This window comes from Mus musculus, chromosome 6 (assembly GCF_000001635.26).
Source record: "Mus musculus strain C57BL/6J chromosome 6, GRCm38.p6 C57BL/6J".
In the NCBI taxonomy this organism is placed as follows: Eukaryota; Metazoa; Chordata; class Mammalia; order Rodentia; family Muridae; genus Mus; species Mus musculus.
In genome coordinates, this window is record NC_000072.6 from 35,021,625 (window position 1) to 35,047,091 (window position 25,467).

General features: G+C 40.1%; 1 protein-coding gene across 11 annotated transcripts in view; it reads right to left on the reverse strand.

Moving 5' to 3' along the window:
• Window positions 1-440: 440 nt before the first annotated feature.
• Cnot4 (CCR4-NOT transcription complex, subunit 4) overlaps window positions 441-25,467 on the reverse strand; it is a 111,690-nt gene continuing 86,663 nt past the window's right edge. For 4 of the 11 annotated variants that reach the window (XR_001785152.2, XR_001785150.2, XR_001785153.1 and 1 more), the window contains exons 11-12: window positions 2,504-24,734; window positions 441-1,808 (exon numbers count right to left, since the gene is read on the reverse strand). Coding sequence is in view for 7 of the 11 variants with exons in the window: in XM_011241407.2 (XP_011239709.1) it covers window positions 1,507-1,808; window positions 2,504-2,716 (515 nt within the window). In the remaining 4 variants the exon portion in view is untranslated. Of the gene's footprint in view, window positions 1,809-2,503; window positions 24,735-25,467 lie in introns of those variants that run through there. The other 7 variants (XM_011241407.2, NM_001164413.1, NM_001164412.1 and 4 more) reach the window with 4 other exon arrangements.

The following is a 25,467-nucleotide window of genomic DNA, read 5'->3' on the forward strand; positions in this document are numbered from 1 at the left end:
CCCCTACTCTGGCTGGCCGAGACAGGTGTCTGGACTGTCCGCCCCAGGGCTGCTGGGTCTCTTTCCTGCAGCTCAGAGGGTGATGCTACTGGGCTGCTGCTGCCGCTGCCACCGCTCCGACAACTCTTCCTGGAGACCCATCTCAGCATGTCAGGCTCCTACTCACTCCTGATGAGTGGCTTCAGTTGTCAAGGTCTGCTCTGCATCTCTAAGAGAGAGTTCTTAGCCACTGGGAGAGGAGTGTTGAGAGCAAGAGGGGCTGAGCCTTAAAACTAGCAGTGGCTGACAAAGACAAATCTTTTATGTTCTGATTTCCTCAGAACCACGCTCCACAGCTGAAGATGTAAAATCTAATGGAAACTCATATGGTACTGCATCATTAAATATTCCAAACCCACACGAAACAAACTGAAAAAACAAGAACAAGACTCACCCGAGGGTCACCATCAAGTTTTCTGTTTTATTTAAGATTTTAGTTTTAATTCTGAAGAGAGAGGTACATTTCCTTGTTTTTAGTTTTAGCATCAGGTTATAACCAGGTTTGTTTTCTTTTCTCCTGTCTTTTCAATACTGCACAAACGTCCAGAAACTACAGGGTTAAGTAAAAGCTGCAGGCAAAGAGGTCAGAGATTTGCTTCTGTTGGTGATCTGATGGCCCCAGAGCAGTGCTGGCTCAGAGTGCCCTGTCAGGTGGACTTATGGTCAAAGAAAAAAAAAAGATTCTGACAGAGGAGAAAGACTGAGGAAATCACATAGAATTCAGCTCTTATAAGGATAGGTATTGAATCTGTGAATATCTTTTTCCTTTAAAACATCTGAATTTAAGTCTAAAGCCAAAATTTTTTCTCCTTAAAAAATTACTTTTCCTTCCTTATAAACTCTTTAGCAGTAGGCCAGTTACGACTACAGATCAATTTATCTTCTCATCAACTTCCAATAAATCCCTTTGCTTAACAACACAATTGAGTCCTCCCTATCAATTCAATAAAGAATTTAAAATGAAAAGCATTTTTCCTGCAATAGTGAAAAGTTGAATACAAGATGGAAGCCAGGACCACTGCTTTCCCCCATGAACTTAGCAATCTCATTTAAGTCGGCCGTGCTCTCAGTTCTGCAGTTGACAATGCATTTACTTGACCTTTCCTATAGATTAATTGTCATTTTCTGCTAAGCAGATTATGTCATTATGAGCGACAGACAAACAGTAATTTTCTAAGTATTGAGACTGCCTTTTGATTTTCTTTTTCCTCTGCTTAAAAAGGCAATTCCTGCCCCCCAGAAACATTCAACAGTGTCACTCACTCAAATGCTGGATCAACCGAAACTTTTTACAATGAAAGAAAAGATGGTAAAGACGCTGTGATCGCATCGTATCTGGGGGTAGGGAGAAAAAAACCCGACCAGGAGCTGGATTCTTCAGAACGTTAAGAGATGAGAAGGGAGCTGTGAGTGGGCTGAGGGGGAACAGGGTGGGACAAATCCTGCCCTTTTCAATTCCCTCTTTGCTTAGTGGCGGTCCAGTGTGGAACTCTGTAGCAGATCTGTGGGGGTTTTGCTGGGGGGTCTGAAGGCTGTCTGGAAGCCTGGGGGTGGAGAGTGGAAGCTGGAGGGATTTGAAGGAGGTGGGTAGGGGTTCCAACTGGCTCTGTGCAGAGGGATCTGTGTGCTGAAGGGGGCGCTGTGATGGGGTTGTGACGAGGCAGCGCTGGGGCCGTCCATCTCTGTGAGGGCCTGTAGGGATTTTAGCCAGTGTGGAGGATTGTCGTCTTGAATAGAGTCTAAAGTGTTTCCTGAAGATGCTGGAATACCTACAGAGGAAACAGGAGACAAAAAGAAAATGGTGAGTCTGTCAGGAAAGAGGGCCAAGTTACTCAGGTAAACTTTAAAAGAGTGATCTGGCCACCCAAGAAATAAATTACAATTGTCAATTTCCAAATGAAACCTTTTCAGCCTTATGATCCTTTAGCCACCCTCCCTCCCCCTTCTCCAGCAATGACCAAGACTTACTGTGACACAAACCCTCATAAAACTTGGTCCCTCACTTTCAGAGGCGGAACAGCAAAAAACAAAACCAAAAATCCCCACCAAACAAGCAACCTCCCCGCCAGAGATTCCCCAGGCCTCCCAAAAGTAAATGGTGTGTTTCCCCATTCCCCCGCCCGCCTCTAGCAGGGATCTGGACACAGACAGCCTTATATAGAGAGCTTTATAAAGAGTGGAGTATGTTTCTCTTAAGATGGCTCAGTTAGATCCTTTAGTACTTTGAGGCCTACAAAATACACACGTGCTGCCAGACGGTAACACCTACTTAGAGCAAAAGGAGTGACCAAGGCACAAGCGCCTCGGAACACAACTAGGCAGACAGGTTCACCACGACCCTAAGAACAAACCAGGCTTTGTGAAAAGGAAGCAGAGACCCCTGCTCTGACTTAGTCTGACGCCTGTGGGTGGAGCTGAGGGGCGGGGGCGGGGCCGGGGCGGGGCGGGGCGGGGAGGAAGTTACCTGTGATGATGGCTGGGTCTGTCCAGCTGCCAGGGCTGTCCCAACTCACGCTGTCCGTGGTGGCAGTGTTGGACGTTGGTGCACTGTGGTTGGCGTTGGAGGGGGAAGAAGAATTGGGCAGTCCACCAAAGTTGATGTTAATGTTGGGTAGAAGTGCCCTTAGCCCGTCCTGCCATTCCTTCATATTTAAACTCTCTACAGAACTGTTGTTGTCTGGGAGATTTACCAACAAAAAATGAAAGATAAAAAAAAAATAAAAAGCTGACGTTAGAAACATATGTTGTTCTTTAGTGGCTAAGCGGGAGAGGAATTTCTTTCTTTACTGAGCGTTTGTGGGTTATCCTACCGAGACAAACTGGGTTAGGTCTGTGCTTGTGAGCTCGGGACCTAAGTGAGGGGCAGGGAAGCTCTCTCAGGCCGACGGGACAGGACAGGAGGGGCCTGCTGCTCCCTTTCTAGACTGATCTCTACATGTGGTGCAAATCAATAATCCAGCTGCAAGACTCAGTGCTCTAGAGACAAGCCAGCACCCGCTAAAGGATAAACTGTCAGTCAGAGAGGCATTTAAGCCAGCTCGGCCATTAAAAACATCCTGTGAAGTTCTATCTAGAAGCTCATTTCTGAGTTTATTAAATGGGAGAAAGTCATTTAATGAAGAATAAACATGATCTAATATTAAAAGAAAATGAAGTTCTCCTGATTATAAAATTGGTAATGCATTTCAGGGAAGCAAGCAGATAATGCAGGCTTCTGAATTTAGAAAGGATATTTCCCCTGAAGAACAGCAAACAGGGGCTGAGCTGGGGAGTCTTATAGTTTCCAGAGTCTATTTATGCATAGTGTCAAATAGAAGAGACTAGCAATGTAAAAATGGATTTTTATAAACTTCTGTTTAAACTTTTTAGAACTCATATATATTTGATATTTGGGGTTGGGAAGGTAAAGTCTAACAACTTCTTAGAATAATTATTTTATTGAGAATGACTCAAATAACCAACTGCAGTCTTTGAAAAGCAACAATATCTCTTTCTACAGAACTGCAGGCAGCACGGAGGGAGGGGACAGCAGAGACTGTGACTAGGCAGGCAGGCCATGCACTTTGGTTAAGTCAGAATTCTTTTCAAATTTTGTTTGCCCCATCACTGACCTATGCCAGATTCTACTAGGTCTCAGCAAATGAAGCATCACATGGTACTAACCTTCTTCATAAAAGACAAACACAACTGAAGTCAAGTGAGCTCGTCTCTGAACTTGACAGAAACGGAGAAAAGGTACTGTACACTAGGCGGACACCACAATGGGGGTGGGGATTCCTCGACCTGAACTAGCCTCCTTCACAGGCTGCTATTATTTACCAAGCCTTGTCCTTCTCACACCTGCATATTATTTGCGTTTGCATTGTGTTGTACAATTTACAAGGTACCGCACAGTTATTGATTTCATTTGATCCTCACAACAACCCTGTGAGGTAGGCAGGACTTAGACAAAGGACGCACAGGGACCGCCGTGCACACCTAAATCCTAGCTAATACTCTACAGCTGAGTAGGCATGAGAACCAGGGCAAGCTGGTAAGACAGCCCCAAAAGAGAAAAAAGCTGCCCATGTCTATGTCTATAGAACTCATTTTTGGTAACCTGAATCCAGATACTGAGGAATATATTTAAAAAAACAAATTATTTAACAAGCTTTCACTTGGTCTACTTTGTATAGACTATTAATTGATTTTTTTTAACGAGTCAAATATTTAAGGGGAAAACCCAAGGTTCTATGAGGTGCACAATTAAAACGAGAACAAAAACTAAGAAACAAACAAAAAAGCCAAGGTCCCTCTTTCAGGGTGGGGACAGAGAAATAACATACCTTAAGAAACAGACTAGCATTTGTAGCCAGGAGAAACACCCCTCCACATACACTCCCTGTACCTTGTGTTATCGGAGGTCAACTTCAAGACCTCTTGTGAGCTACTAGGTAAGCATTCTATCACTGAGCTACAAGTGATAGATACCCTAAGCTCCATGAAACCACCCCCACCCTTGAGACAGGGTCTCCTGTATCTCAGGCTGGCCTTGAACTCCCCATGAAGGCACAAATGACTGATCCTCTTGCTTCTGGCTCTGGAGTATGGGAATTACTCAAACCCAGGGCTTCCTGCATGCTCGGAAGCATTGAATCAACTCTACTATACCCCCAGGACCCAGCAATCCCTAGAGTTGAAGGTTCTAATATAATTGAGAGTCTCTCCCTCCAGCTCCACCACTTTAACTGGGCATGAACAAGACCCTCTGATAAAAAACTGAAATCATACATGTGTCAATTACAAGATGGCCTGGTAGAGAAGACAGTCTAGCTTCTAGAATGGTGTTCGATTATGCATAAGAAACAGTTGAAACCTTCATGGAAGGGAAACAAGACTGCCTTGGAAGGATAAAACTGCCATATAGCTAGCTACATGGGAAGGACTACAGGATGCTCTTAGGTCTGGATGTTCCGGGTCAGTAAGGTGCCCACACCGATGCCCAGCTTCTCTCTCCCCTACCCCACTCATTCTATGCTCTTACATTTGTCAAAAGAGAGAAACAGAAGAACACTTACCTCCACTTACAGAGTAACACATTCAGGAAACTTTACTATGAAGTAGCATCATAACACAACCAGAGGCAGCAAAGCAAGGCTCGAAGGAGAGCCATTTACCTTAGTGTTAGCTTTGCTGCTAACCAAGAACCACTTAAAAAAATAAAACAAATAAAGCCCATGTTTCCTTTTTTTTAAATCAAAGGCTATATTTGCTCTGCAAAATAATACAATCCAATAACAGTGCCAGCCAAAGATGTCATCTGTGGTACGCAACACACAAACAACCGGAAATTAGGATCTTCCCAGTATAGTTTGATTGTAAGGTAGCTTGGGAAACAAATCTCCCAGTTTGTAATTTTTAACAATCTTTACTGAAAAACAACAAACAACATCCCCCATATACGCACTCGAAGCAAAGCCAGTGCCCTAACCATTCTGGGAGCCCGAGAGCATAGCGTGTTGCTTACAGTGGGGATGGTTGGGGGAGGGGGCGTGTCACAGGACAGGACCCAGAGCCTTAGCTCTTGGAATGGGAACACATTTTAAAGAGCTTGGAGGAAAAGTTTACCTCCCTCCCCTGCTCCCTTCTCTAGAGCTGAGCTGAGAGTTAATGCAAAGAAAGGAAACCCGGGAATGCTAACAAACTTCATCAAAACAGCTCCAGCTACACTACCTCACACCCTGACCCAGATTCATTCTGACTGTAGACTCAGTAGACTAAGACCATTCCTGGAAACAAGGCAAGGCTTGTTTTTGTAGTAAGCGGTGGTGTTAGACAAGTGCTCTCCTGCTGAGCCACACCCTGGCTTGGCAGCTGGCTTTGGACGCCACAATACAATCCTCATTGGTGATTGCTGCCCTACATATTCTGGGATGCTCACCAGCACCATTCCCTCCTGTCTGTAGTCGTTCTAAGTGCCATGGGAGGGAGGGAGGCGGAGGCAAAGTCGCCATCAGAACCACTGGCAAAGGAAGGGGGCTCCTTTGCTTCTGAGGCTCCAATAATAAAGGCCCCCCCCCCAACAGTGGACCACTGACTCAAATCTGATGTAACTGAATTATCTTTTAAGGATTCACACTAGAAATTCACTGAAAGAAGTCAGCAGGTCTATTCAAGAAAGGACTGGGCTGAAAGCTGTCACTTGGCTATAGGAGGCAGCACCAGAGCTGCCTGCCAATATAATCTCAAGCCTGTATCCTACCCAGTCTCTACTGCCTTACCCCTGGGTAGACAGAATGAAAGAAGGAAACATCATCAAAAGCACAGTCATTTCTTGATAAGTGACTAACAACAAATGTCTCTCTATTGGTCACTTTCCAATGAGCCATGGCAGCATATTTACTTGCTGGGAACTGGCCCCGAGAACAGGCCTCGTCTTAGGAACTATAGCAGCCACCATGCTCACAGAGGTACTGTGTGGCCAACCTGCTTAGCATGTCTGCCATGAACACTCTACAAGCAGAATTTGAAAAGACCAAGTAAATACTCACTTTATTCTTTAAAGTATTTAATTAGTGCTGGCAGGACTCTCTATAAACACATAGGCCTTATCAACTAAAGTGGTTTGATACAATGCTTTGGTGGGAGCAGCTGGCCCACAAACTTGGCCCAAATTCTTAAGTTTCAATTAATGACTATAGTACTGGGACCAGAGAGCCTATGTCAAGTTAAATTACTTGTGAGTGGCTTGACAGCCCACATGAGAAGGCATCACTGAGTTCCACTCAGAAGCAGTCCTAAACTCATCCCGTTTGTCCGTCTTCACGCTCTTTCCCATTGTGAGTCAGTCCACTTCTCCTTTCCTCCCACGTTTCCCTCTTCTCTGCCCTACAGCGTACATTTTCAGGGGTGCACAGGAAACGGCCTCCAAGTGTCACCACACTGCTGCTCTCTCCAATCCTTTTCACTACAGTTTATCAGTATTTACTGCATGAAAGCCTAGCTCCCTCAAACTTCAACAGCCTATCTTCCTGTGACTCTAATATAAAGGAATATGCCAAACCAAACTTTAAAGGATAGAAAAAAGTGCCATATTACAACTTAAGTTTTGTATATGGGTAAGAGGTTCTTCAGGACAGTGGCAAAATCATCAAAATTTATTAATTAAAATTATCCCTAGGACTGTCAAGAAATTCCTTCAGACATAAATACAATCAGCTTATTAAAAAGACTCCATTTAAATGATAGAGTTTCTACTTAAATTTCTAAGACTATGTTTATTATAAAACAAGACAGACCAGTATGGCAGAGCTGAGCTGCCTGAGCACAGAACTAAGCACAGACTTAAAAAAAATAAGATTGTAGACTGAAAAAAGGAAAGGAAGGAAGAAGGGAAGAAAGAAATTAATTAAAATGACAAAGAGCTCTAAGGGGAAATGTCAGATGCCTTAACAAAATCTTTAAAAGTCAAACTTTGTTTATGCAAAGTGGCCCCAATGGGCGATCTAGGTTGGCTGGCCATGCTCTGGGCATTTTAGACCATCTATCTCCTGTCTTTCTGCTACATTAGAATGGACCTCTTCAATCAATTTTTACGCAGTTTCCCACAAAAAGCTGTCATTTTTTTTTTCATTCACCCAGATTATTCCAGATAACACACAGTGTGAGCAATACTCATCTTTTCCTTATCTCAAGATAACTGTAGACTTGAAGACCCTACACAAAGTTCAATGTATATTATGCAATGAAAAAACAGCTCTTTCAAAAACAAGCAAACCTTTCCAAAGCCAGGTGGAGGTTTAAGGGTCCAAAAAGCTTCCCTCAACGTAAACAAGAAAGAAATGAGCCACTAAGATATTTTAGTACTAATCATATGCCCCAAACACACGCACCTTCAAATATACACTTTAAAAGATCTGATGTATTAGTATTGTTTAATAGAAAAATGCTATTATTTTTTTTTAAAGACAGGGTCTCATTATGTAGCCCTGGCTGGCTTAGAATTCTCTATGTAGATCAAGCTAGCCTCATAGAGAGCCTTCTACCTCTGCCTCCGGGGTGCTGAGACTGAGAGTGTTTGCCACCACGCACAGCCAGACATGCTTCTTAAAAAGCCATCATTCTGCTATTCTGTATAAAGGACAGCAACCAAGAATTGCAAGGAATATTCACCACTACTTCAGACACTCCCCCCTCACCGTGTTCTGTGCCATCGTTACTCCAGCCCAGTGAAGTTAAGTGGAGGTTATGTAACTTTAAAATGTCAGCATCAGTAACCAAAATAAGCATTTGTTCCTGTAAAATTTACTACCAACCAGTGCTGGTCTAGGCAGCTACATCCAGTACAAGAAAGACAGATATGTAACATAAGCAGAACGTGTAACAATACATACTGTGGTAGAAACAAACAGGTTCTATAAGGCACAAAAAAGGAAGTGAGTAATTCTGCCATCCCACAATGGGATCACTGCTGCCCAAGGAAGATCAGGGAAAGAAAGAGCGAGCCTCCTGTGAAGAACAGAAGGAGTCAGGCAATCACAAAAGCATAAGCAGGTGTGCTTTACAAAGTGTGCATTTTCCTGTTCTAGAATGTTCCTGCAAGGATCTATTAAGCCTATTTGGAGGCGGATAAGATCATCTTGAGTTCAAGAAGGTTTCCAGATACTCATTTTTCAAGGATGTCTATGTGCAAACGTGTATATAAACAAAGAACACATTGATGGGTATTGTGTGCATACCTATCATCTCAGGCAGAAGCAACAGGCTCACCATAAATGTGAGGCTGGCCTGGTCTACAACGTGAGTTTCAGCCAGCCCGGGTACCTAGCACTACCCATCTAGAAAACAAAAGCCAAACTATACATTGAATGTAAAAGATGCATATGTCAAAAGGGAATCACAGCAGGGATCAGAAGGAACCTGAAGCAGAGGATAGCAACATAAAGCCCAATGATGGAAGGAGAGAGAAGCCGACGAAAGAAAAGGCTCACAGACAAGAGCTCTGACAAGCATGAAACCGAACGCTGACTCGGAGCAGGTTACGGTTAGGGCCAGGTTAGGGAAAGCCCTGTGGGGAACATGCCGACCACAAAAATTACACCCAAGAAGACATGGAGACCACCTGAGCACTCACGGAACACAGTTTCCCTAAAACAGATTACAAAATTGCAGACATTCAAGATGTGAACCATGTTAGCACCCCGAGGTCTACATCTGCTCTAAGAGAATAAACCTGATAAAACACCCCCATAGATACTTTCCAAAATAGTAAGGAGGAAGGAAATCGAACTCTGCCCAACAAGGGAACAGTTACCTACTGTAAAAATTCAGGTTTTCTTTGGGATTTACCATTTTAGTAAAGAATAACTGGGCTACAGTTCTTAGGTGGCTACCTCTGTCACCACCACAGTGCCCTGTAATCATTCACTCACGCCTGTTCGTTCCTACCTGTCTCTGAGTTCTTCCTTGGTTTGGTAAATAGTGTCTGATCCTCACTAAGCAATGGGATGAATGGCACTGAATAATGTGCTTCCAGATTGGTAAATAACTTTTCCAAAATAGGCCAGAAAAAGAATGGGTGAAGCTTGTTCCCACGGGAGAACAATGATTCACAGGCAAGAGAATTCTAGTTATGCACTGATAATTATTAGTAACCCTCTCAGACATCCTAGACAGATTCGTCTGTCTGTCTGTCTATCCTCCCTCTGTCCGCTTCTCTCACTCCTTCCTTCCTTCCCTGAGCTGTACGTTTGTACTGATTCAGGTTCTTTCCGACTCCTTCTGTGATTACTCTTAACGTATGTATCTTTTGTATTAAATATCAATAATAAGAAAATGAAAATGAGATGGTATATAAAAGTTAAGTTGCACAAGGGAGATCTGATGAAATTATATTTGAAAAGATTAGCAAAGATAGGTTTTACTATCTACCTGTAATATAAGAGTATTGTAATTCTTGTGAATTAAAGTTAGAATCCATAATGCTCTATGCATGCTAATGGGAAAAAAAATAAAAAGCTAAGTGTGGAATAATGAAAAAAATTAAAAAAAAAAAAAAAAAAGCTTGTTCCATCGTAGGTCACTAACTTTAAGCCACAGGAAAAGGCAGGGCTCACATTTTGATGTTCACGTCTCTCCCACCCATTTTATTGGAGAAACGGGCTCTCCTGGCCAAAAGGACAGATTAAGCAACATCAGGAGTGGAGATGCAGAGGCAGTGGCTCTCTGGGCACAAAGTGAAGTGCATCCTAGGGTATCAGTCCTCACAGATGAGACCACAGAGCCACTGTTGAGACAAGACACACAAGAGCAAGAGGCAGACTGCAGCAATGGCATGCCTGGGTTCTTCTGACTGACCCCAACAACTGCTCTGCTTTTGTTAAAGACAATCCTCTGGGAAATAAGCAATACTTTGTCAAGAACGACATAGCTCCTAACTGACTGAAAAATTCATGAGATGAAACTTATTTTGAAATTGAGCAGGTAGTCATGGAGGTATCTTTTACTGACAACTACTTTAAAGGAAATAGCTTTTTCCTGTATCTTGTGACTTCTTTCCTCTGATGTTGCCTTGCCTAGATAGACCTCAGGCTTTGCAGTTAGCTCTTCTTTCACCCCACTGACACATCAAGCCCCAAACAGAATGGAATACAGTGACCAATGAGAGCCAAAAAGACGTCCCATGAAGAACAAATCACGTCAAAATAATCTGTTTGGATAGGTTCTTTAGTTGTCGGAGTATGATGTATCCTCAACTGAGTGGTCCAGGCTGCTTTTAATGATTCCCTTTTGGGGGTAACAATGGTTAAGTCTAGCATGGCTAACAACAGAGTTTGGACAAGTTTATGCAACACCTTAGATACTGTGTCAGTCTCTATCATAGTGCTTGGTTTGTTTAACTCCACCACTTTTCTGTATATTTAACAAAATGTATAAAAGTTTAAAACACGGCAACAAAAAAAACAATCCTACATATGACAAAACTGGGAGTGAAAACCATATCTCTTCTTAAAATCCTTATGCTCCTTACCCAAACTAAAGAAGTCTTTATCTATCAGCTTGTAACTATGTATCCTTTTCCTAGGCAAACTTGTAAGATGGGAACATATAAATAGAATACACTCTAACTAGATCAAGTCCATCACATAAAATGTATCAAGTATACATTCCTGTTTTTTTTCTAAAATGAGTACATGAGGGGAGAAAATCTTATCTGTCTAGCAATGTGCATGGGAAGAGAGCATGGTTTTAGTAGACATGTGGTGTCTGATAAGAAAACCAGTACTGAACATCTAAAAAAAAACATGCCATGTAAACAAATGTGCATGTCTAAATCAGAAACAACACAATCTCAGCTGAGCCCCCCGTTTTTTTCTAGATGCTTTTATAAAAGGACTGTATAAGCAAACATGCAAGGACAAGTACTGGCAATAAGAATGGCTCTCGTGCATTATCTGACCACCTGTCAATTACTACTATCTGATATACGCTTGCTTTAAGAAAGGCACTGTTGAGTTGATATATATTACAGAGAGCTACAGAGAGAACTGGGAATCAAGTTATGTGTGAGTGGCTGAACTGAGAATCTGATCTACACCCAAAAGGTAAGAAGCAAGCAGTATCAACCTTCATGGATTTGTCAAGCAGCACTGAAAAAAGATACAAATGGGAAAAGATGAAAGGATTAACTATGAGGAGGAAAACAATGGCAATTACAAGCTGTCCTAAAGAGATCCCGATCAGTAAAACAAAGGTCTTTAACAGCTCCTTGGTATACTTAAAGAACTCTGAAAATTCAAATATTTTATAGAAGCTTTTGCAATTGTATTTAACTCAGTAAGGACCAACACTGTGTGTGCGCGCGCGCGCGTGTGTGAGTGTGCGTGATGGCAGCAGAATATCTGGAAAGCAATCCCAGGAATAAGACACAGTTGGCATTCTGGGGGAGGAGGTCTTAATGTGAGGAAGAGACAGGTTACAGTTCAAGTTTATTCTCACTAGATGATACCAAAGCTGAGCTCTTACAAAAAGGAGGTCCGAGCTTTGCAGGCTCCGGAAGCAAAAGCAACCCCCAAACACGTATGGAATGTCAACTCTGTCCACCCTGATCCTATACTCTTGCAATAGCCACGCTGTTCTGCTTGCTTCTCGGGTCCCCGCTGAAGCACTGGAGAGTGGCTTTTCCCAATAAAGCCAGCAACAGCTTTTGATTGTTCAGTGTTGATTAAGGTATTTAAAAACAAACAAACAAACAAACAAACAAACAAAACCTGGAGTACAAGTTTCTCTTTTTAGCTTTGCGCTTAAATTGGATATTTTTGCTGACTTTGCAGCAATTCTCAATGGTTTTGTCTATTGAAGTCTCTAAGATGTCTGATGTTCACAGTTTTTATGATTAAGAGGTTTTCCAATGATCTAGAGGTTAAGTCACTAAAGCTATGCCTTTATTACATTTTGATTATACAGTTCACTTTTATTACAACAGTGAAGGTTGGTCTGCCTCATCTGACTCTAAGACACCTCCTACAAGCACAGAATTATCTTAAGGGCTTATAAATTAACAACAATCTCAAATGAAACAACTAAAATTATTAATTTTTCCAAAACATTATTATTATAACTGGCAACTTCATAACTTGTTAGGAGTTGCATGCTTAAGTATTTCTAGACATCACAACGGTTTACTTTCTTGTAATGTCATTTAAAAAATTCAGAACATGATCATAATTTCATATTAAACAGAAGGGAATGGGTATAGTTATGGTATAACCATGACTCATACAGCTCCAGACGCAGTGTAACAAATCACTCACACACTCCAAAGGTTTCTCACCGTTGGAAAAGTTTTGCAAATCCAGAGGCATTTTTTAAGGTTTGGGATTGGCTGGTGTAACAAATGCTCATTTTCTGCCAACAAACATGTACATACTGAAAGTTCACTAAATACGTGCGCTAAGGGAACAAAGACTAGAGGAAACAAATGTATATTAATAGGTGAAAGAAGATAAGCTAAAAAGCTATTCCAAAGACCAAAATGTAACAGGAAAAACTACAGGGACAGTATGCACAGCCCAGTGACTTAAAGGGGGGCGATGCATGAACACAGTACAGAGGAGTATCAGGCTAGCTCAATGATCGACAGGTCACTCACAATTGTCTAGTTCTGCAGAGTGTACAGCAGCATGAGTGAGCAGCCCTCGTACAAAGACTCTGGGTGGCAGTGCTGTATCACTGTAGGTTCCTCAACTGGAACACACCGACAATGGAGGAGCTTTACATGTGTGGGGCCATGGAGGACATGGGAAATCTCTAATTTCCAGTTCAGCTGTGAAACTAAAGCACACAGGCTTTGTTGTTTTTAAAAGGTTATTTTGCTTTTCCTTTCTCTTATTTATTTACAAGGCTAAAATGAAACCTTTTCTGCTTCAAATTTTCAAGTGATTTTCAATGTAAAGAAGAGGGCAATCCGTGAACAACACATGACTTGGTATTGATTACTATCATGTATGTTTATGCTGCATAATTGTAATTATTAAACTTGTTATTACACACACACACACACACACACACACACACACACACACACACACAGTCTGTCCTAGTAAGAACACATCCTTTCCAGTACACAGAAGCCAATCCTCCTGTGCAGGGCAGCAATTTCAAAAGACTCTGATGAATTCAAAGATTTTTATGCTTACCACCAGTCCACTAAAAAGACTTTATTTTAAAATCACTTAAAAATATGTATTTATGTAAGTGTTCATCCTTAGTTATGATTTATTATAGTTGAATTTGGAACAGATTGCCAGAGATGGTCTTGACAGAACCAATTCTCAGTCAATATTCAAGCTCACTGAAAAAGAAGGCAGGAAGGAAAGAGGGAAGGAAGGTTAGGTGAGTACATTTTAAATATAAGTCAGAAACTATAATTCTTACTTCAGATATTCTGGACCTTCAAGTTGAATTAGAACTAATGTTTTAGTGAAAAAAAAGAGTTAGAAGTATTACTCGGTTTTAGAGAGTATCTTAAAAACTTGCCTAAATTAGAACTAATGTTTTAGGTGAAAAAAGATTTTTAGAAGTATTACATGGTTTTTAAAGAGTATCTTAAAAACTTGCCAAAACTGAGTATCAAAACTTTCCAATGTAAAAAAATCTGTTGGTTCAACATTTAACAATACAGTGGTTGCTCTTCAGTCAGTTCCCAAACCCAGACTATGCCTTCTATTCAAATGTGCTGTTTTAATTCAAAAGAGGAAGGAAGAAAAGAATATGATCACTTAAAATCTCAAACTCCCTTTTGGAAATAAACAGATTGGAGAGTAGTACGGCTCCTGTAACAGCATACACTGAGTGACAACTAACATCTCCAATAGACACTAGGACTATCGGCTCTGTAGGGAAAGCACACATTTACCAAACATTAAGGTCTAGCTATGGGATTAGGGGTGTAGCTCAGCTGATGGCGTGCTTGCTTAGCATATACAAGGCCCTGTGTTTGATTCCCAGCACTACATATAAGCAGACATGTTTGCACGTGCCTGTAATCCCAACACTCAGAAGATGGTGAAGTTCTGGGTCATCTTTCTACATAGTGAAATAAGATCTAGTTTTGACTTCCCCACTAATTGTGGTAAATTACATGGAGCAAGAAGTGATTCTTTGTTCAAAGAAAAAGATGAGCACACAAGCTGTAAGAATGGCATATAAGGTGTTCAAAAATTAAAATCTGAAATCATTACAACCTAAATTGTACATCTGGGGATTATTTAAACCCATGGTTATTTTATTAAATAAATTTAAAAGTTTATTGAGAGGCTAGGTAGGTAGATCTCTGTGAGTTCAGGGCCAGACTAGTCTACAAAGCAAGTTCCAGGTCAGCCAGGGCTAAAAAGGATAAATCTGTCTCAAAACAAAACAATTTCAAAAAAGGACAAAATTCAACATGCCAGGTTTTAAGAGTTTGTATCTAGCAGGATTGTCTTGGACCGTGTGAAGACGACAGCAAGCTTTATTAGAGATCAAATCTAGAAGGGTTAAGGAAATAAGCCTGATAAACAATCTTGCCTTAGTGGGCATTAAGGATTAAGATAGACAGAGCAGTAATCCATAAGCATGGTGAGTTTTGGGGGGAGTAGGAGCTAGAGATCAAACACAGGGCCTTGCACAAGTGCTGTACTTATGGATTTTAGTAAAAAACAAAACAAAACAAACATTCTTTTAACAGCAAACACGTAAGTGGAACAAGAGCATGCAACCCAGCACTCAGTTTAAGGTGATGCAAAATGTTCCTCCTTGCCTGATGGCTTCACAACCCAGGTCCTGGTTTACCTTTATTTAACTGGGTAGACGTAACAAGGAGAGAGGGGAAAAATAATGCAAAGCAAAGAAAAAACAACCACACGGCTTCAGGAGTCAAACTTCTGGCAACCGCTACACGTAATGTGCCGACCAAGGTTTCAAGCAATTGCAGTGAAGTTCCAGACCACTCTGTTCTGTTCCGAGACCAACAGCAATGTAAATCCGGAATCCAGTCACTGGAATTCAGCTTTGCCATACCAGGAAATCGCAGCAGGCAGTTCACCAGAGGCAGCTTTCTTGACTTTTTTCCTTCCCCCTTTGGAGATGCTGATGGTACTATTGCCTTTAAATCCTTGCGCAGGTTTTCCCGTTCCAGTAGGCTAAAAGCCACAATGTCCTTGATTGAAAAAGCCAGCAAAGCATCTCTCAGTGTACGAGGTGTAGCAGAGAATACTGCTTCTTCGGTGTTCAACACCATTGGTGTTGCTGCAATGTACCTTAAGAGCCATTACTACACAGCTGTCAGAGATCTTGTTGGCTTCACAGTATTACAACTATCAGCAGTCTAGTGATAATGCATGCTGGTCCTAAGTGCTCTTTGGTACTGATGACATGTTCTGTGCAAATTAAATTCCACCACCTTTAAAACTTTATTTTGGCAATTCTGACATTGGCAATCATGTAATGAAGTTTCCATGAAGAGCACTTGAAAGGCTACAGCCCCCCCCCCAAACCCCATTTCTTCAAGTTCCTCCAAGATCACTGGGCCACATTTTACTTGATGGCTTATAGGCCATGTGATAACTGCTGGTCCATGGCCATTTTGAAAGGCTTTTTTATTTTCACTGACTTTCCGCTAAAAGCCCTTGAGAAAACTTCTAGAATAGCTAAACTGTAAGACACAGCACTGAGTGAGGAAGCACATCCAGGATCTTTAAGTCCTTTTCCAGTGAGCTGTATGTGTGTATAATAGAAATACAGACAGAACTGAAGAAACTCTAATTGGTGTTTGAATGTGATTACAAAGGAAAAAAATACAATCCTTCTGAGAGTGGATTCTTTATTACTTGATCCTTACAAGGAGTATTGCTGTTGGATTGTGGTAGCTATCAGAACTCATGCTTGTAATACAAATCTTCAAAAAAATTTTTAGGCTTTTCTAAAAAGTGACATGGATGGTCTTATTTAGTATAAACTTTGATAAGAAAAGGTTATAAAAATTTTTATTTGGAAAAAAAAACAAATCTGGAAAGACTGGCTAGGGTAAGCTGAGGACAAGTTCTACAACCTCTCTACATTTAAACAGTATTATTTATTTTTTTTTAAAAAAAAAGCACTTAAGAAAATGACAAAATATTTTTAAAAGACAAGCATTAATCTCAAGTATATGAATGAAGTGAAACACATCAGGAATAAATACATGAGAAGTCACAAAAAATAGTATGAGAATATTTTCTCTGCTCTAGTCATCAATCAAGTAGGGGACTGACACAATAGCATACATGCAGACAGGCCTCATGCCATGCCCACACAGAGAACAGTCTACTTTACAATCTGCCTAACAAAACCCTTTCTTGCATGATGCTAAGTAAGCATCCTCAAGACAGTAGGACTCTGACTGCCATTTCAAACTATGCAGGCAGGTGTTCCTAGAAGAAATCGACGATCTCTAGGCTTTGGCTCCTTACTCTTTTGGGGTTTGTTTTGTTAAGGGATGGGGTTAGGATGGGGATGAAAACTTGCCAAACAAAGCTTAAGCTTAAGTGGTACCATTATGAAGAGATATGAGTATATTAAGGCTTGATATTTATTTGCCTTTTAGCTGACGGGGTAAAATATGAATCTAGGTACAGCCATTATCACATTGCCCTAACAATAATTCTCACTGAGACAATTAAAGAGCACTACTGGGCCAGTGTCATGTACATATTTAAACATTTCATTGTATTTTACATAAACTTCACATCTGTGGAAAAGAAAGACATGGGCACTTTAAAAGCTTTATAAGGTACACAGTGGGGGAGGTGTGTGTGTGTGTGTGTGTGTTAGGGGTAATGCTTTTGAGTTTAAGAACACAACAGCAGGTCTGAGTACTAAAAAGAATTCTTTGTGGCAGCACCGTTGTAAGGTCAGTGCAGAGCTTCTGGAATCCCTAGAATATCCAAATCAAGAGGTTCCAACCTTCACGCTCACTTTAAGAACACCCGGGAAACTGCCCAGGCCACCAAGGGTATGCATATCTGCAAAGCCACCAGGTATCTGAAGAATATCACTTTAAAGAAGCAATGTGTGCCATTCTGGCAGTATAATGGTGGAGTCAGTAGGTGCGCCCAGGCCAAACAGTGGGACTGGACACAGGGATGGTGGCCAAAAAAAGAGTGCTGAATTTTTGCTGTACACGCTTAAAAAATGCAGAGCAATGGTGAACTTAAAGGTTTAGACGTAGATTCTCTAGTCATTGAACACATCCAGGTGAACAAGGCACCTAAGATGCGCCGACGAACCTACAGAGCTCATGGCCAGATTAACCCATACATGAGCTCCCCCTGCCACAGTGAGATGATCCTCACTGAGAAGGAACAGATCGATCGTTCCAAAGCCAGAAGAGGAGGCTGCACAGAAGGAAAAGATATCCCAGAAGGAACTGAAGAAACAAAAACTCATGGCACGGGAGTAAATTAAGCATAAAATATATGCAGATAAAGTAAAAAAAAAAAAAAAAAAAATCCAAACTCTGTGAAATGGGCTAAGAGTGAGATCAATGAGCTGTTTAGGAAGTGTGGTCACAAAGAAGCTAAAAAGAATGAAGTGTCTCTTGAAGCCAACATTTCATACTACTTTACAAACTCTGGGTACCTGAGTCAAGTCTTCAAGTGGTTTACTTAAGCTTACCTCAGTTCTAGATGCCTAACAGGTATAAAATAGATTTTTTCCCCTTATGACTAGCAATGAAAACTGGTGTGGTGGTTAGTTTTACCAACTTGAGAAATTCTAAAATCAGCCAGGTAAGAGTCTCAACGAGGGTATACCTAGATCAGATTGGCCTGTGAACTCAGCACGGAGTGGGGGGTGGGGGGGGTTGTTATTTACATTACATTAACTGCTGGGGAAGACCTCTCGGAGACAAAGGGAGCACCATTTTCTGAGTTTCTGTACAGGCGTGTGTAAAAAATGGAGAACACTGGCTGGGCATGACACGCATGGTTAACTCCTCCCTCTGCTTAACCAAGGTAAACCGCGACAGCTGCACACGCCCCCTGCAGTATGAGTCCCCCAGGTGATGAGCTTTAACTTGGAGTTGTGAGCAGAAACAACCCTCCCTTTCCTAAGCTGCTTTTGCTGGGGTATTTTATCAGAGCAGTAGAAATCAAATTAAGATAGTAACATTAGCTCTCTTAGAGGCAAATCACAGACTCGTCAGGAGGTCCACAACAGTGTCTTCTCAGTCCGCATGAATGTAGTATTGAGCAGTAAGACACAGCTGACATCTCACCCTACATATACGGAAGCAAATCTAATTATCAAAAAACACTCATTCCGGAAAACTAAAGCTGCTTCCAAAGTAGCAGCATATTTGCTACTAACTAGATGAAGAGACACGCGCGTACACACACCTTCATTTCCGATCCACTTACTACACTTCAGTAACTTTTCATGAATATTATCTACTTAAGGATATAAAGCATAACGACCAAAAATATATTAGCCCTCAAAATTGTAGATTTTATTTGTTCATATGGTATAATCTCATTGGAGGAAAGTTACTAAAACACTTGTATTGTGTTTTACGGTAACCATTAAGTCCTCCACTCCACTGCTGTGCTCTTAACCTGCAATATACATAAAGCAGAGCCTTTGACTGTTAGAATGCAGGAGCATGTGACAACTCACATCTCACCATAGTCAAGACCCTAGTCCTGCCGTGTGGAGTATCTTGCCTTTGTAAGCAGAGAGCCTATGCTGGGACTTTCTAGTTTGCTTCTGGAACCAGGCATCTGGCTTTGCAAAGGGCTCTTTAACAGACTCATCCTGCCCCACATCTCCTCCGTGCTCAAGCTTTCAGATCCCCATATGGCAGCTCCTTTGCACATTGAGCTTTCTCAAGCCTCACTCACCTCACCGCTGGCTTCTCCCAGGCCCTCGGATGTTCCCCTATCACTCTCTCAGGAAGTCTGCCTTGGATCATTTCAACTTAGAGGAAACCAGACTTGGGATTCAACAGGCAACACCATGCTCTTGACATTTTGGATCTACTCTCAAAAAAGACTAGAGGAAAATAGGGTAGAGACCAAACAGGGGTCACAAAAGCCAGCTGTTCTTCCAACCATACAATCCACTACTTTTCCTGATTCTCATCTATCAGTTGGCACTGAGTCATCACACCGACCATAATAATCTCCTTACTTGTCATCCACTGAACACTAATCCTGTTCTCTGTTATGAAATCTAATGTCACTGACTGCCCTTCCACATCACTCACATCATAGACTTGTAGGAAACGCCTTACTGACTTGACTACAAGATTATGTAGTCCTGACTGTCCTGGAACTCACTATGTAGACCAAACTGGACTTGACATCACAGGGAGATGGGGATAGGGGTTAAAGATGTAGCTCTCAGTTGGCAAAGCATGAAACGGGTTTGATGTTCAGTATCACACAAGACTGGGCATGATGACACATGCCTATAATCCCAGTATTCTGAACTGAGGAGATGAAGGCCGAAGGATCAAAAACACAAAGTCATCTTTAGCAATATAGTGAGTTTGGGGCTAGCTAGAATAATAGTAATAATAAAAACCATAACAATAACAATAACAACATCAAGAACAACACTGCAGCCAAGCGGCCAAGAAGGTACTTTCTTTTACCTATGTTTTGAGTTAGTGATTTAGATTTCACACAAAACAACAGTTTAGTGTTCAGCGAGTGACAATAAGATCCTGGCTCTGTGTTTTTTTAAATCTAGTTGCTATTTTGGTCCATTTTAATACAATTTGAAGGATCAGTAGAGATCTAGCCAAACCTATTCTAGTCCAAGTCATCTTTTTGCACTGGCCAATAATGGCATCCTGAAACTGGAGTCTAATTTGTCTTAACTGCAATGAAATACCTTCCCAAATTACTTCTCTTAAAATGCTACACTGTGGCTAGAGAGATGGCCCATCGGTTAAGAGCACTGGCTGCTCTTCGAAGGGTCATGAGTTCAACTCCCAGCAACCACGTGGTGGCTCACAAGCATCTGTAAGTGGATCTAATGCCCTCTTCTGGTGTGTCTGAAGACAGCAACAGCGTACTCATATAAACATAAAATATTAAAAAAAAAAAAAAAAGCTATACTGTGCCAATATCCTACCACACCCACCCCTCCTGACTCCCCATTGTCAAGGCTTTAGCTTCCTTGGAGCCATGCACCTCATCAAGTCTATTTCCCAGCCCTTCTGGTCAGCAGCTCAGTTCTTCATTGGACCATCTTTCCCTTTTAATTTAAATGTAACAAATCCCACTTTTATTATTATTATTATTATTATTATTATTATTATTATTAAACAAGCTCTTTTTCTAGCTCCTATTGTTTTTTGTTTGTTTGTTTTAAATTAGCACAATGTCTGATTTGCTCACTAAACATATATGTGTGAATGCCTGCACATACTACAGCCACTTTCCAACCTCAGGAAGCTGGGCAAGTGTTCATTCTGCAACGGAGAGAGACATTTACTAATAGCAGATGTACTGGTTGATCACCAGATATCCAACTTTGGCTATTGCATAGACATACATTATTATTATTATTATTATTATTATTCATAGACATACATTATTATTATTATTATTATTACTAATTATTATTATTTTGAAGATGATGATGATGTTTCATTTTTTATGCCAATTAAACAGATTTGAGAAAACTTCATGATCAAAAAAGGAAAGAAAAAAGAAAATCTAAAACCTTACAAACAACAGTGATCAATTTTGTGGGATTTCAAATCTCCTATAATGCCTTCCTTTCTCTGGGCATTTTGCAGCAATTCCTCTCTGGCCGTACCTCCCTATGAACCTGTGCCAGAGCAGAAGGCAGTTCTGGCAGTTTTGAAGGTAGCTGGAATACCATACAAATAAACTATGTCAGTACAAGTATGCAGAGACAAGAATGCACTAATGTTGCTTCCTTCAAAGAAGCACATAACTTGGTTTCCAGGAGGCTGAGACAACAGCACATACATGCATAAAATAGAATATGATCAGTATGTCCTTTTCTTGTGTTTTGTTTTTATTTTTTAAGTCTCCCTCCAAATCAGTTCCTATTTTAGAGCTGAGCTATCAGTAGTTCCCATTCTTTGCTGCCACTGTCAGAACAACTGCTGAGATGAGTAACGGGCTGACTGTGGACTGCTGTGGCAGCTGGGAGTGTCAAGGGCTGACCTGACACAAGTAATGTGGACTCACCCTGCACAGGACTGCTGTCCCTCAAGACCTAGCTCAGGTCACCTTACAGAGCACTAACATTTAATCAATGATCTGCTGAAATAAAGGGGAAAATGTACCACAGAGCAACCTGAAGAAACAAATGGAGATTGAGAAGGAAATCATTGTTTATCAAAACATTCTCCACTGCAATCTTTGAGAAAATAAGAGAACAATTCACATCCCAGAACTAAAAGTCAGGGCAGAACTCTACTTCCTCCAGGGGCTCAAGGCATTTCGAAGCTGTCATGTTTCAGCCATTTGAAACCTCTTGGAGAGGGAGAATGCCACCAACTCTTTATCAATCTAGTAACTATGGATCTTCCTCAGAAAACAACAAGCAAATGTACTGGCACACAAACCCACCATTTCACATAGACCTTCCAAGAGTTTGAGAATCCAGGTTAAAAACGCCTGTGTTAAGGAAAAGTCTAGTCACTTTATAATGGCCAATGGCCAAAGGAGTGAAATCTATATTAAAAAGTATCCCAGTGTAAGATGCATCATACAAGAATGTATCGACAAACCTGAAGTCTCTTAGAATTTCTCATTCTTTCCATGATTTTAATTATATTTGTCCATCACATAAAATGGTTCTTTTATGTACTATATAATTTCTTCCATGCATTTGAGTAAATTATTATTTTAAAGACTTCTAAAATACCACATTAAATAAAAAAGTGAGGCCTCTGGGTCTAGAAATAAAAAAAAAAAAAAACAACAAAAAAATGACTTAAAAGTAAGTTTTTAAGCACTCCATATACAGAAGTTTTAATGCTGAGTTCTAATTGCCTAAAAGCATTTCCCAAATTCATGGTACATCAGAAGTAGAGGGAGAATAGACAGAAAGGAGACACACAGCTTTGCAACTCTTATTGGGGACTACGAGCAAGTCTGAAAAATCTTTGGACAAATTTTCTGTACAAATTAGAAATGAAAAGGAGCAGAGCGAGGGAAGGAAAGCAGCTTTGCTCAGTAGCTCCCTCCCAGCACAAGCAGTTAGTAGATGGGAGCCAATCATCCGAGTGCTTGCAAGAGAAGGAAGCCAATCAACGCTGGAGAGAGCTAAGAGCTAGTGAGCATCATTACAAGAGCAGCATTTCCAGCCTTAACCCAGAACACACAGAGCCCAGAAGCCTTAACCACAGAACTTCACACAGCAAACATTGACCTGTTATAGTCAAATGAAACCCATAATTGAATTAAGGTCTGATTAAAAGGCTGAAGTTTAATAAGTATACAGATCTAGTACTTTCAAAGACAGCAGTTTTCTTATAATGTTGCTGTAAATTCACTTTTAAATGCAGGCTAGAAATTGGTATTTATGCTGAACTCTAAAAACATAACTTAGATGAGTAGAGAATTGGTCAATTCTGTGACCTCAACCAAATTAAAAAATACATATATGTAAAAATAAATTTCCACTTTACTCCACTCTACCTCAGGGTGAAGCCATTTGTTTTGTTATATGTAACAGGAAGTTCCCATATTTTATATTAAAAAACAACCCAAAAATGCCAATGCTATATAACATTAGCATCATCTTCAAATCAGATGTTTTATTAGTAGTATTGTTAAGATTTCTTTTTGGTATTCACAGTACATTTTTCATGGTTCTTTTTTTTTTTTTTAAACAAATTAAGGCATACTTTTTAAACTTTTTTTAAAATCTCAAAAAGTCTGGCTTTCTCCATCTCCCCAAATGCTTTTAGGCAAATTATGGTAATTTTTTTTAAATCAGATTTTGTCCACTGCTCAGAACTAAGTTCAGTTTATTTTTTTATTATCATTTTAAAACTATTTCAAGAAGTTTTGCATTATCAAAGCATCACTTTACATTCTGCCTTATGAAGTACCCCACTCACTGATCTCTGATCATCTAAGGCTATCTATTACAACCTATATGGTCTCATTTTTACAAGACACCCAGCTTCCTTCTTCTACTGTAAGTCTTATTCTGGCCAGTTACTTTTATCACATGTCAATTATTTAACAATGAAATTTCCAAATAGATTCTACTGAACTACTGTTTGTTCAATAAAAATGTTACACTACTATGGCTACTACTTACATACGCTGTTTACCCCATGTTCAAGTTTCTAATAACTCAACTACAAGTTGAAATTCTGTTTTGAGGCATTTCCTGGTATACTAGGCAGTGCATTAGAAATCAGATGATATTGCAGTTAGGCCATAATATTACCTTTTAACCATCTATGTATAATTAACAACCATTCAAAAAGAAAAGTGCAAATGTGCAAATGAGAAAGAACAAAACAGTTTGTATACATGTAATGCATAATATATGATATAAATCTAGGCAACTGAAAACAACAGCTGACAACATCTTTCTGAGCATTGAATGACACCACCAGTTTTGTTTTATATGTATTCTTTCTTTTCAAGAATTCAAAGAATGCAATAGACATTATCTTAATGTTTCAAAATTTCAGGAGTAGATTAAAATATTACCATTTTTTTCACAAACCGAAAAAACAAAGAACTACCATTACTTTTGTATATTTCCAATAATAGTCAAAATAGGAACAGGTCTAGCTAATCTCCTCTGGGATCTTAATTAGTACTCTAAGTTTATTTGTAAGAGTTAAAAATAGTATCACTCATGAGAAACAATGGCAAAATTATTATGCTAATAAATTATGTTAAAGGCCTAATGAAGAAATACTTTAGCAACTACGAGGTCCACGCTAGTTGTCGGCATGAGGAACGTTTATATTGGCTCTTTTGGGTGTATACATTAAATGCAAAGTCAGAAAGGAACCATGCAAAAATCCAGTTGCCCATGCAAGCACCCCGAGTCTAATCCTCTCCTTTCCTCTCAGTTCTGGTGTCAGGCCACAGTAGTGTGGAGACTTGTAGGCTGCTGTCCTTGTTGTAATGAATGGGAAGAGGCGGACAGTGGCATGGTCGAAACCTTCACCTCTTCTTCCCCTGTGGAAAAGTCAGTCATGGTCTAGTTACGGGTGACTAGATTTGTTAACAGTCCCTTTAAAAATGATTGCAATATTTGCAATATTGATACATATATAAAATACATGCTTAATGGTTGGAATCTGGGTGTGAAACAAGACATGAATTTAAAAATACTAACTTAAGTACCTAAAAAGTAAGCTCTAAATACTCCCTTATTTTAAGGTAAAATAAAATATAATAGATTTAAATTATAAATATACCATCAAAAATAAACAAAACAAAACAAAACCAAAAAAAAGGAAAAGAAAAGAAAGAAAAAGAAAAAAGAAAGACCAGGAAAGCCATTCTTTTCCAAGCCAATTGGACCCCTTATATAGATATTCTTTAGCAGTAAGTATTTGTTTGGGGAAAAAAAAAATTAAGACTTGACTTGTAGAAGAAAAAAATGATTTTAAAAGAGGAAATTATAAGTCCATATTTCAAAGACATTAGTCATATGAGGAAAAATGAAACACTATATTAATGAATTAAATTAATATGTAGCATATGAAATTTACTATGTATATTTGAAGTAATTAGGAAATAGTAAAATATTAACAGTACAATGATCCAATTGACTGAAAAGTAAGATGACTACTTCTAGTCAGAAAACTAGACATGAATGAGATTAGTTTTCCTAACTGGTAATTATTTCACTACAAGGAACTTACTTTACGCATGACACAAAACTCACATGAAGTTACTATAAAAA